At 43.5% G+C, this 13,203-nt stretch overlaps 1 protein-coding gene across 4 annotated transcripts in view; it reads right to left on the bottom strand.

Moving 5' to 3' along the window:
* Window positions 1–3,073: 3,073 nt before the first annotated feature.
* Window positions 3,074–13,203, bottom strand: part of AK7 (adenylate kinase 7) — a 98,637-nt gene continuing 88,507 nt past the window's right edge. For 3 of the 4 annotated variants that reach the window (XM_054447400.2, XM_054447401.2, XM_054447402.2), the window contains 3 exons: window positions 9,253–9,473; window positions 5,420–5,578; window positions 3,074–4,181 (listed from right to left, as the gene is read on the bottom strand). In XM_054447400.2, coding sequence (XP_054303375.1) covers window positions 4,143–4,181; window positions 5,420–5,578; window positions 9,253–9,473 — 419 coding nt within the window. In that variant the 3' untranslated portion in view covers window positions 3,074–4,142. Of the gene's footprint in view, window positions 4,182–4,213; window positions 4,529–5,419; window positions 5,579–9,252; window positions 9,474–13,203 lie in introns of those variants that run through there. The other variant, XM_054447399.2, reaches the window with a different exon arrangement.

The raw sequence follows: 13,203 nt of genomic DNA, 5'->3' as shown, positions 1-13,203 counted from the left end.
CTCTAGTGAACACACAAATGATAAGAAAGTGAAACAGCTTTATTGCTAATATGGAGAAAGTTTGAATGGTCTGGACAGAAGATCATACCAGCTACAACATTCCCTTAAGCCAAAGCCTAATCCAGAGCAAGGGCCTAACTCTCTTTAATTCTGTGAAGGCTGAGAGTGGTGCAGAAGCTAGCAGAGGTTGGTTCATGAGGTTTAAGAAAAGAAGCCATCTCCATAATCTAAAAGTGCAAGGTGAAACATTAAGTGCTGATGTATAAGCCGCAGCAAGTTACTCAGAAGATCCAGCTAAAATCATTTAAGAAGGTGGCTGCACTAAACAACATTTTGAACATAGCAAAAACAGCCTTATATTGGAAGATGCCATCTAGGACTTTCCTACCTAAAGAGAAGTCAATGCTAAGCTTCAAAGCTTCAAAAGACAGACTGACTTTCTTGTTAGAAACTAATGTAGCTGGTGACTTTAAGTTGAAGCCAAATGTCTATTTACCATTCCCAAAACCTTAGGGCCCTTAAGAATATAGCTAAATCTACTCTGCCTGTGCTCTCTTAAGGGAACAATGAAGTCTGGATGACAATACGTCTATTTACAGCATGGTTTACTGAAAATTTTTTTTAAAAGACAGAGTCTCAGTATGTTGCCCAGGCTGGAGTGCAGTAGCGATTCACAGGTATGATCATTGCACATCACAGCCTCAAATTCCTGGGCTCAAGCACTCCCCTGCTTCAGCCACCTGACTAGCCGGGACTACAGGCTTGAACCGCTGTGCAATGGCTTCGTTTACTGAATAGTTTAAGCCCACTGTTAAGAACTACTGCTCAGAAAAAAAAAAAAAAAGATTCCTTTCAAAATATTACTGCTCATTGACAATGCATGTAGTCACCCAAGAGCTCTGATGGAGACGTACAAAGAAATTAATGTTTTCGTGTTATTAACACAACATTCTGCAGCCCATGAATCGAGGAGTAATTTCGACTTTCAAGTCTTATTATTTAAGAAATACATTTCATAAAGCTATAGGTGGCATGGATAGTGATTCCTCTGATAGATCTAGGCAAAGTAAATTGAAAACTTTCCAGAAAGGTTCACCATTCTATACGCCATTAAGAACATTTCTGATTCATGGGAGGAGGTCAAAATGACAACATCAACAGGAGTTTGAAAGAGGTTGATTCCAGCCCTCTTGGATGACTTTGAGGTGATTAAAACTTCAATGGATGAAGTAACTGCCGATGTGATGAAAATAGCAAGAGAACTAGAATTAGAAGTGAAGACAAAAGATGTGACTGAATTGCTGCAATCTCACGATAAAACATTAAACAGATGAGAAGTTGCTTCTTATAGATGAGCAAAGATTGGTTTCTTGAGATGGAATCTACTAGTGAAGACACTGTGAACACTGTTGAAATGTGCATCAAAGGATTTAGAATATTTAATAAACTTAGTTGATAAAGCAGTATCAGGATTTGAGAAGATTGACTCAAATTTTGAAAAAGTACTAATGTGGGTAAAATGCCATCAAACAACATGACATGCTACAGAGAAATTTTTCTTGAAAGGAAGAGTCCGTCGATGTGGCAAACTTCACTGCTGTCTTTTTTTTTTTTTTTTTTAGATGGAGTCTCACTCTGTCACCCAGGCTGAAGTGCAGTGGCAGTCTTGGCTCACTGCAATCTCCACCTCCTGGGTTCAAGCGATTTTCCTGCCTCACCCTCCCAAGTAGCTGGGATTACAGGCACATGCCACCACGCCCAACTGATTTTTGTATTTTTAGTACAGATGGGGTTTCACCATGTTGGCCAGGCTAGTCTCGAACTCCTGACCTCAGGTGATCCGCTTGCCTCAGCCTCCCAAAGTGCTGGGATTACAGGCATGAGCCTACTGCGCCCAGCCCATTGCTGTCTTATTTTAAGAAATTGCCATAGCTACCCCAACCTTCAGCAGCCACCACCCTGATCAGTCATCAGCCATCAGAATTGAGGCAAGACCCTCTACCAACAAAAAGATTACAACTCACTGAAGGCTCCAGTTATTGTTAGCATTTTTTAGCAATAAATTTTTTTTTTTTTCTTGAGAAAGAGTCCCACTCTGTCGCCCAGGCTGGAGTGTAGTGGCACGATCTCGACTCACTGCAAGCTCCGCCTCCCGGGTTCATGTCATTCTCCTGCCTCAGCCTCCTGAGTAGCTGGGACTACAGGCGCCCGCCACCATGCCCGGCTAATTTTTCTGTATTTTTAGTAGAGACGGGGTTTCATCATGTTAGCCAGGATGGTCTCGATCTCCTGACCTCGTGATCCGCCCGCCTCGGTCTCCCAAAGTACTGGGATTACAGGCATGAAGCAATAAAGTATTTTTAAATTAAGATAGGTACCTTGTTTTTTAGACATAATGCTATTGCACAGTTAACAGATAGTGTAAAACATAGTGGAAAAATAACATATGCACTAAGAAACAAAAAAATTGGGGTGACTTGCTTTATTACAATATTAGCTTTATTGTGGGGGTCTGGAGACAACCCTCAATATCTATGAGGTGTGCCTGTGTATTTCTCCAGAGAAGACATCGAAATGGAAGCAAGTGCCTTAAAAGATGCTTAGTCACAATATGATGCCACGTCACACCCACTATGATCACCATTAAAAAAATAAAAACACAGAAAATAACAAGTATTGGTGAGGATGCAGAAAATTGGGATCCCTCATACACTGCTGGTGGGAATGTCAAATGGTGCAGCCACCATGGAAAACAGTGTGGCAGTTCCTCAATAAGTTGAGCATAGGATGACCATATGACAGCAGTTCCACTCCTAGGTATCTAGCCAACAGAACTGACAACCTGTGTTCAAATAAGAGCTTGCACACAAATGTTCATGCCAGTTGTAGTCACAGTAGCCAAAAGGTGGAAACAACCCAAACATCCATGAACAAATGAACAATTAAACAAAATGTGGTATGTCCATACAATGGAATAGTATTCAGCTATGAAAAGGAATGAAGTACTAATACACTGTATGACATAGATGAACCTTGAAAACATTTTGCTTAGTGAAAGAAGCCAGACACGAAAGACCACTCATTGTATGGTTTTATTTATAATAGGTAAATCCATAGAGACAGAAAACAGACTCGTGGTTGCCTGGAACTGGGGGGAGGGAATAATGGAACGTGACTGCCTAATATGTGCTGGGTTTCCATTTGGGGTGATGAGAAAGTTCTGGACTAGATAGTAGTGGCTGCAGATCATTGTGAATGAACTTAGTGCCACTGAATTATACACTTTAAAATGGTTACAGTGGTCAATTTTATGTTACATGTATTTTACCACAAATAAAAAGTCAGGCAGTTATATTAGGTTACATTATTTAAAGGGATAAAATACATATGCCATTAAATCTAAACTAATTTCTCATTTAGGGTAATTCTAGGAATCTTATGGGATTTTTAGAACTGGAAAAGGCTATAGGATTGATAACTTATGCCTATGTTACAAAGTGTGTTGAAAATATTTAGCAACTTCTTACTTATCACAAAGATTGGAATTATCCTGTTATGCAGATTTCTCCACCTAAAGGTTTACAGTTCTCTCCAATTCATTGTCTGGGATCCTGACCCTGAACTCAAAGCAACCTTTCCCTAACCGTTGCTTCATCAAAAAAAAAAAAAAAGCCACCTTACAGGCACCAATCTTGTCTGATTTACTGTGAGTCAACAGGCATAAATCACTTCAATTTATTTCCATTTCTAATAACATTGTTATTGGGGTGATAACAAGTCATGTAAATTAGCCTACATGTTAGAATAAGGTATAGTCTGATTTTCTTCATGCTGTAAATACCTATAAACATTAGTGTACAGAAGCGGTATATTTAGACCTGACTAAAGAATAAAATATTAAATCAGTATTTGTCTCATGAGCTATGCAAAAATGTCTTTATGAATTTACATTTCAAATATAGTTTTAATGACATAGTCATTCATGTCATATAGCTTTTAATAGAGATTCTAGTTTATAGAATATCTGTCTACAAAAAAAGAATTTTCTAAGAACTGGAAAAGCATTTTTCGAAGCAATTTTTCAAAGTACAATAAGTGATCTGTGGTTCTGTAAAGGTAGATAATACTAGATCTTTAAAGTTTCACTGTGCTTCAGGATTGTTCTTGAAGAGATATTCTGCCTACAATTTAAAAAAAGACAAGTCAACAATTTACAAGTTATTATTAGTCATGTATTTGTATTAGTAATGTTTACAATTTAAAAATCATCCAGGGCCAGGCTTGGTGGCTTATGCCTGTAATCCCAGCACTTTGGGAGGCCAAGGCGGGTGGATCACTTGAGGTCAGGAGTTCAAGACCAGCCTGGCCAACATGGTGAAACCCCGTCTCTACTAAAATACAAAAAATTAGCTGGGTGTGGTGGTGGGCGCCTGTAATCCCAGCTACTTGGGAGGCTAAGGCAGAAGAATCGCTTGAACCCGGGAGGTGGAGGTTGCAGTGAGCCGAGATTGTGCCTTTGCATTCCAACCTGGGCAACAAGAGTGAAACACTATATCAAAATAAATAATAAATAAATAAATAAGTAAAAGTACATACATTTTTTACTTTCCAATGAATAATAAAAATCTCACATGGGTTTGACCAATGAGGGAAAAAAAATCTTATTATAAATGGTGAATATATTAGAAGCTATTTCCCAAATAACCAGAAACATAATTTTGCTATCTCAACTGGTTTTGTTAAGATTCAGGCAGATTAGGCCAGGTGAGGTGGCTCATGCCTGTAATCTCAGCACCTTGGGAGGCCGTGGCGGGCGGATCACGAGGTCAGGAATTCAAGACCAGCCTGACCAACATGGTGAAACCCTGTCTCTACTAAAAATACAAAAATTAGCCTGGGGTGGTGGTGCACGCCTGTAATTGCAGCTACTCAGGAGGCTGAGGCAGGGGAATCACTTGAACCCAGGAGGCGGAGGTTGCAGTGAGCCGAGATCGTGCCACTGCACTCCAGCCTGGATGACAGAGTGACACTCCGTCTCAAAAAAAAAAGATTCAGGCAGATTTTGTTTTCTTTTTTTTTTTTTTTTGAGACGGAGTCTCACTCTCTTGCCCAGGCTGGAGTGCAGTGGTGCGATCTTGGCTCACTGCAACCTCAGCCTCCCGGGTTCAAGCGATTCTCCTGCCTCAGCTTCCTGCGTAGCTGGGACTACAGCGCGCACCACCACACCCGGCTAATTTTTTTTTTTTTTTTTTTTTTTGTATTTTTAGTAGAGACGGGGTTCACTATGTTGGCAGGGTGGTCTCTAACTCCTGACCACAAGTGATCCCCCGACCTTGGCCTCCCAAAGTGCTGGGATTACAGGTGTGAGCCGTCGCACCCAACCTCAAATTGATCTTTTTTAAAGAATTAAATATTTTACCAGAAAATCAACAGGGTCTTCGGGTCGGACGTTGCAACATTCATTCAGGCCCTGAATAAGAGTTGGCATTACATAGGTCATTAAATAGTTTCTCAGGGGAATTGACTGAGCCTCCAGTAATTCTCTTTCTTCTCTTTTCACTTCCTCCAGTCGTTTATTCTAAAATAGAATGTTTGGGGGTAAAGTAAATGTATGGTGAGAAAGGGGAGAACACTCACACAGTTCACCCTACAGTGCATTGAGACACTGCTAGAAATGGTCACCATCTGTGATACAGATGGCATTTCCAATCAGCAGAGAAAAGACATAAATGGTGTTACAACAACTTAGCCATTTGGAAAATAATAAATTGGATCATTTCTTACACCAAAATAATTTCTAGCTGCCCAGATGAAGCAAAATAGAAAAAAAAAAAAAAAAAAGAAATGCCACTAGAAAGTCTGGAGGGCATTGGGATAGTGACATGTGCAATTCTTTGCTCAGCATACAGCCACCCTCTCTCTGGAATCATAATTCCAGATTTCTTTTGAGGAATCTCCCTTCTCAGCCTAGTGGTTTGGTTTGAGTGGGATTTAAGCCCATCATCCAGCCACCTCCTGGCCATAGATTCTAATTAAGGATCAGCACAACATCAAAATTGGTTACAATTTATAATACCTAAATTGTAAACAGTACGAGTACAAATACATGACTAATAATAACTTGTAAATTGTTGGCTTGTCTTTTTAAAAAATTCTAGTTAAAGATCAGCACATCAAGTGCCCTGCCATGCATGGTAGGTGCACCTAAGAATGAAGCCTCCCATGCAAGGCAGGACAGAGAGGGGGATCCTAAGTCCTTGGTGACATCATTTGAGCCACTATATCAAGCCTCACCTGAAGCCAGCCCTACCCCTGGACTCTTTGGTTTTCTTTATGGTGAAGTCATTTTGAGTTTGCTTTCCTATCACTTGCAAAATAGAGTCCTAGCTGGGCTGGGCGCGGTGGCTCACGCCTGTAATCCCAGCACTTTGGGAGGCTGAGGCGGGTGGATCACGAGGTCAGGAGATCGAGACCACAGTGAAACCCCATCTCTACTAAAAATACAAAAAAAATTAGCCGGGCGTGGTGGCAGGCGCCTGTAGTCCCAGCTACTCAGAAGGCTGAGTCAGGAGAACAGCGTGAACCTGGGAGGCAGAGCTTGCAGTGAGCCGAGATCGCGCCACTGCACTCCAGCCTTGGTGACAGAGCAAGACTCCGTCTCAAAAAAAAAAAAAAAAAAAAAAAGAGTCCTAGCTGATATTTGTTTGAAAGGAGGTCTTTCTTAGCAAGATTGCCAACCCAGAGATCAAAATGGGAAACAGGTGGATGGATTTGACTACATATAAACATGAAACTTTTGTGTGGTCAGAGAAAATACCATAAATAATGTTAAAAAATAAATGATGAATTGAGAAAAACTGCAACACATTATAAAAAAGTTAAGATGTGATGAGGATACTATGTGATGCCCACTACTTGCCAGGCGCTGTGCATAGTTTACATATATTACCTCTTTAGTCACCGCAATGACTGTATGAAGTAGGTACTATCATTATCCCCACTTTACAGATGGAGAAACTGAGACACAGACAGGGGCTTGCACAAGGCCACATACCTACAGAGAGAGTGGAATGGGATTTGAACTCTAGCAGCATGACTTGGGAGGCCAACTGGAGCCGTTCCTGTTTCTATTGAACTAGTTTATCAGGAGTTCTTTTTGCAAAATAATAAGAAAAAGACACACAGCCCAAACAGGGGCAAAGAAAATATGCAATATGAGAAGAAACATAAATGCTTAACAAACAGAAAAAGCTGTAAGATTAGTGATCAGGGAAATGAATATTAAAACAATGAGAACAGTTTTTATCAGCCTGACATGTGCGAGCAAAATTGAGAAAGCAGGTTTAGAGAAGGTGTAGGGAAATAGCCACCTGTTAGATGATACGTAAACTGGTTTACCATTGCTGGAGGGCAGTTTTTAAATATGTATCAAAACTTAAACCATGCCTAGTCTGACCCAGCAAACTTTAGGAATTTACGTTAAGAAGATTAATCAGGCACCCAAAGATGTGTGCATTGGGCCTGCCTCCCTCCCTCCATCCCTCCCTTCTTCATTCCTTTCTCCCTTCTTTCCTTCCTTCTTTCCATTTGTTGAGTGCCTGTTAAGTGCCAGGCACTATTCTAGGCATTGGATATATGGTAGTGAACAACATAGACATCCCTGACCTCATGTAACTTAAGTTCTGTGCAGAGAAAAGGCAAGAAACAAGATAAATACATAAAATGTCTATAATAGGTAGAGTAAGTACAAAAAGGAAAATTAAAAAGCATAAAAGGGGATATGACAGGTTGTGGGGAGGGGTAGACATCGAATTTTACAGAGACCAGGAAATGCCTCACTAGAAAGACGACTTCTGGTAAAGATGCCAGGTGTCTATGAGGCAGTGAGTCATGCAGATGAGCAAGACCACCATTGGCACACTGTTTGAAATTGGGAAATATCAGAAGCAGCCAGGTCACAAAGGACCTTGACCACAATGACGGTTTGGACTTTTATCAAATTGTGATAATCGAGAGCCTGTGAGGAGTTGTAAGCAGAGAATGGCCATAGTGGGTCTGCAGTTCGGAAGGATCACCTGGCGTGGGAACAGACTGGAGATGGACCAGGGTGGAGTTGGGGAGGACAGTGAGAACACACTGCATAATTCGGATGAGAAACACTGCCCCTGATCAGAAGTAGAGAGCTGGGGACAGATTTGGGTGCCATTTTTGGTGATGGTGGTATTTGTTTTTTGAGACAGGGTCTCCCTCTGTCATCCAGGCTGGAGTGCTGTGGCATCATCATAGCTCATGGCAGCCTCAGTCTCCCAGGATAACAATCCTCCAGGCTTAAGCAATCCTCCCACCTTAGCCTTCCTAGTAGTTGGGGCTACAGGCATGCCACTATGCCCACCTAATGTTTATTTAGTAGAGTCAAGGTCTTGCTATGTTGCCTAGGCTGGTCTTGAACACCTAAGCTCAAATGATTCTCCAGCCTCACCCTCCCAAAGTGCTGGGATTACAGGTATGAACCACCATGCCCAGCCTAAGAGTGCTATTTTTGGAAGCAGACTCACTTACTAGACTCAGTGATTTGGGGAATGAGGAGGGGTGGAATGAAGCTGACCACCTGGGTAGGTTAGACGGGTAAATGGAGGAAAATCAAATCAAATCATGAGGTCAATGCGTAGTAAAATGTTACACATTTACAGGAATTTGTATTGCTAATACACCTGCTAATGGCTAGTTTTTGTTATTAATACTAAGCAAGCTGGGCATGGTGGCTCACGCCTACAATCCCAGCACTTTGGGAGGCAGAAGCGGGCGGATCACTTGAGATCAGGAGTTTGAGATCAGCCTGGCTGGCCAACATGGTGAAACCCCATTTCTACTAAAAACAGAAAAATGAGCTGGGCTTGGTGGTGCACACCTGTAGTCCCAGCCACTGGGGAGGCTGAGACAGGAGAATCACTTGAACCCGGGAGGCAGAGGTTGCAGTAAGCCAAGACTGCGCCACTGCACTCCAGCCTGGGCGACAGAGCCAGACCCTGTCTCAAACAAAAAGAAAAAGAAAAAAAAAAAACTAAGCAAAAGACCACGGATATCCTTTTTTAAGTGGTGCAAATGACAAAAAGCAAACACAAATTTGTTTGGGGTATTTCCATGACATTTCCCTAGAGCAGGATGGGAAGTGGAACTGGCCTAAATGGCTTTGCCAGGCACTGCACCCCTGTTCCACAGATACACAGACTCACAAACACACTCACCACTCACCCACTCCTCCCAGCGAGCTATCTTCTCCGCCATCTCCACGGCCTCCTGGTGCTCGCGTTCTGCTTCCTCAGCAGCCTCCCTGGCCAGCCGCTCCTCCGCAGCCTTCCGCTCCTCTTCTGCCTTTTCTTCGTCTGTTAAACCATAATTTCGAGGCTCCCCAATCTCTTTGATGAGCTGTTTGATAGCAAGTCTATTCTGAGCATCTTCAAGTTTTCCTACATCTTTAAATACCAGGAGAGAGATCAACACATACTTATATTCTAGGCCTGCCTGCAATTGGGAAAATTCTTTATTACTATAAACTTGTGATAGTCAATTATGTAAATTACCACATGGGGTTTTCTTTTCTAATTGCCAGCATAGTTCAGAATTTCTTCTCTCACAGGCAAATATCAGACCAGGGTCTGAGAGCCATGGGTAGGAAAATTTGGACTTGGGTCTATGAGTTCTAACAATGACTTGATTTGAGTGGTTGGATGGGGGAATGGATTGCCTGAAAAGTAATGAGCTCTCCATGCCTGGAAGTATTCAAGCAAAGACTGGGACACTTCTTTCAGAGGTTTCTACAGAAGGAAGTCCTGCACTTGTGGGAGGCCAAACAGGGTGACCTTTCTGAAAATCAATGATTCTGGGATACGTTTTCAATTCATAAAAAAAATAACCATTTCAGTGAGTCTACTTGAATAGGAAAAAAATCCAGACTCCAGAATATCTGAAAAATGTTCGTATCAAGACCAAATAGAAGAAAAAGAGAAACGCTGTATTGATAAATACTGAGATCTCCACGGTCACTGAGGCGGTAAATTCTACGTCACTCTCTTAGGGCTGCTTGGAAGGTGTCTGCAGAGAACGATGTGCAGCGGACACATTTTGGTACTAAGCCCCTTCAGACCTTCCTCTGGGTAGCTGCTTACTCCACACCCATTCATAGTCACTGCTGTGCCCACCCCGCCCATGTTTGTTTTTTATTGTTTTGTTTTGTTTTTATAGAGACAGGGTCTCCCCATGTTGCCCAGGCTGATCTTGAACTCTTGGGCTCAAGCAGTCCTCCTGCCTCGGCCTCTCACAGTGCTGGGATTACAGGCATGAGCCACCACCCCTCCCATGTTTGTATGGCCTTGACCTAGACCAGAAGCACCACCAAGTTCTAATATGGGAAGAGGGGAGGAGCAGAGCCAGTGCACTGGTTGGCGAACAGAAGCAAGCCTTTAAAAAAAGCAAAAAACAGCTGGCCACAGTGGCTCACACCTGCAATCTCAGCACTTTGGGAGGCCGAGTAGGTTGAGGTCAGGAGTTCAAGACCAGCCTGGCCAACATGGAGAAACCCCATCTCCACTAAAAATACAAAAATTAGCCTGGCGTGGTGGTGCACACCTGTAGTTCCAGCTACTTGGGAGGCTTAGGCAGGAGGATCACTTGAACCCGGGAAGCAGAGGTTGCATTGAGTTGAGATTGAGCCACTGTACTCCAGCTTGGGTGACAGAGCGAGACTTTGTCTCAAAAAACAAAAAGTAAAAGTCATATCGGGTAGCTCCTCATTGCCTGACCTGTGACATTTAAATGCATTTCTCACTGGGTGTGGTGGCTCACGCCTGTAATCCCAGCACTTTGGGAGGCCGAGATGGGCAGATTGCTTGAGGCCAGGAGTTTGAGACCAGCCTGGCCAATGTGGTAAAACCCTGTCTCTACCAAAAATACAAAAATCAGCTGGGCATGTGGCGGACACCTGTAATCCCAGCTACTTGGGAGGCTGAGGCAGGAGAAACGCTTGAACCCAGGAGGCCGAGGTTGCAGTGAGCCAAGATTGCGCCACTGCACTTCAGCCTGGGTGACAGAGGGAGATTCTGTCTCAAAAAGAAAAAATAAAATAAATAAATAAATAAATAAATAAATGCATTTCTCCCTGATTACTCTGAGTAATTACAACCTTAATATCACTAACTGGACACCTTTGAGAAGGTACTCGGGAATGATTCCCCCTAGCAATATTCCACTCTGACCCCAGAGTGGGGTCACTGCTGATTAGACTGGGGTGGGGCACCTCAGCCCGAACTGTGACCAGCAGAATTGCCTTTCAGGGAATGTGGGATTGGACAGAGTGAAGTCAGCTCTGGCCTTGGCTCCCAGTGTAGCATTGTAACTCTGGGGTGTGGGGTGGCCTTAGCCTACCACACAGGCCACAGAGGGGGAGAGTACACTGACCCAAAGAGAGAGAGGACAAAGAGACACTGAGAGAGAAGCAGAGTCCAGAGCTGATGAGAGGATGCGATTCCCAGCATCTTTCCAGGGCCCCATTCCAGACCTTGCAGAGGCCGGGCTGCATCCCCGGCTGTGAGACGCCCTCCCCGCCTCCCATCCTTAGGATACATTTCTCCCCTCTGCTTTTATATTATCTCCCAGTTGTCAGTTGCAGATGAGGCCAAATGAGATGGGCACAGGATAAGATGGAACACAATGGCCACTCATTCATTCCTCCCTGTTATTTCTTTTTTTTCTCAACATTTCTCCTGGGCTCTCCTGATCTTCCTATAAACAGTTTTTTGGGCCTAACTGAAAAGATGACAATCACTATTTTTCTGAAATGTATTTTCCATTCTTTCCTAGTTCTCTAAATAATGTAAACTAATTTCCATATTAGGAGGTGCAGAACCCTTAGCTTTTACATATAAAGCATGTCCAACATGCAGAAACATGTCCAGATGAGGACAAAACCCAGTCACTGCTGAGGGTGCAGACAAGAAGAATTTGCAGATTTATAAATCGTTTTTATAGTTCTTTTTTTTTTTTTTTTTTGAGACGGAGTCTCACTGTCACCCAGGCTGGAGTGCAGTGGCGTGATCTCAGTTCACTGCAACCTCTGCCTCCTGGGTTCAAATGATTCTCCTGCCTCAGCCTCCTGGGTAGCTGGGATTACAGGTGCGCACCACCACGCCCAGCTAATTTTTGTATTTTTAATAGAGATGGGGTTTCACCATGTTGGCCATGCTGGTCTTGAACTCCTGACCTCAGGTGATCCACCCACCTTGGTCTTCCAATGTGTAGGGATTACAGGCGTGAGGCACTGCACCCAGCCATTTTTTTATTTCATAATAGTATGTCATGTTATGCCTTAGTATTGGTAAGAATAACAAAATGACCACTTGTTGAACTCCTTCAACTTGCCAGGCACTTTGTATCTCTCATCTCTACCGTTTGTAACAATCCTGCAAGCCTGATTATTTTCCTGTTTCACAGATGAGAAAACTGAGGCCCAGCCACAATTGGAATTAGCTCTCCTGCCTCCTGCTGACATTATCCCTTAGCACTAAGCCTCCGGATACTCCAGGGCTCAAATGCTGTCCCACTGGGCAGATGTGGGTAGAGAGCAGCCCCTGGAGGCCCAAGGGTGGGCCTGGCCAGGAAGCTTCCGCCAGGCAGAAGCTGGTTCTTTCTCACCACGCCCATAGGAGGAATAAGTGTCAAGATCCAGAAAACCAGAAAGGTAGGTCAGGGGTTCAACAAGCCAAGGGAAGTAGCAGCAGCTGTGAAAGCTGAGAGCTAGAGCCAGGAATGATAATGGCGATGATGAGGCCGACGTGATGTGGGATCACGAGTGCTTGCTGTGTGCTAAGCTCAGGGCTGTGTTTACAGGAAACAAGAAGGAATGCAGTGAAGAGCTGTTTGCTCTTCTGGGTAGCTACGGGGATGGGCTGGCCAGTCAGAAGGCTGGGAAATGGTCTGGAAGAGCACCAGTGCCCACTAATTTAACAGGGACAGAACATTGCCCCCAAGGAACCTGGGGGAATGGCCCAAGCAGCCAGCACCATACACGCATTTCTTTAAAAAAAAAAAGAGTTTGTCGGCCAGGCACGGTGGCTCACACCTATAATCGCAGCACTTTGGGAGGCCGAGGCGGGTGGATCACGACGTCAGGAGATTGAGACCATCCTGGCTAACACAGTGAAACCCCAT

Source organism: Pongo pygmaeus, chromosome 15 (genome assembly GCF_028885625.2).
Source record: "Pongo pygmaeus isolate AG05252 chromosome 15, NHGRI_mPonPyg2-v2.0_pri, whole genome shotgun sequence".
Lineage (NCBI taxonomy): Eukaryota > Metazoa > Chordata > Mammalia > Primates > Hominidae > Pongo > Pongo pygmaeus.
This window is presented reverse-complemented; position numbering and strand designations above follow the sequence as displayed.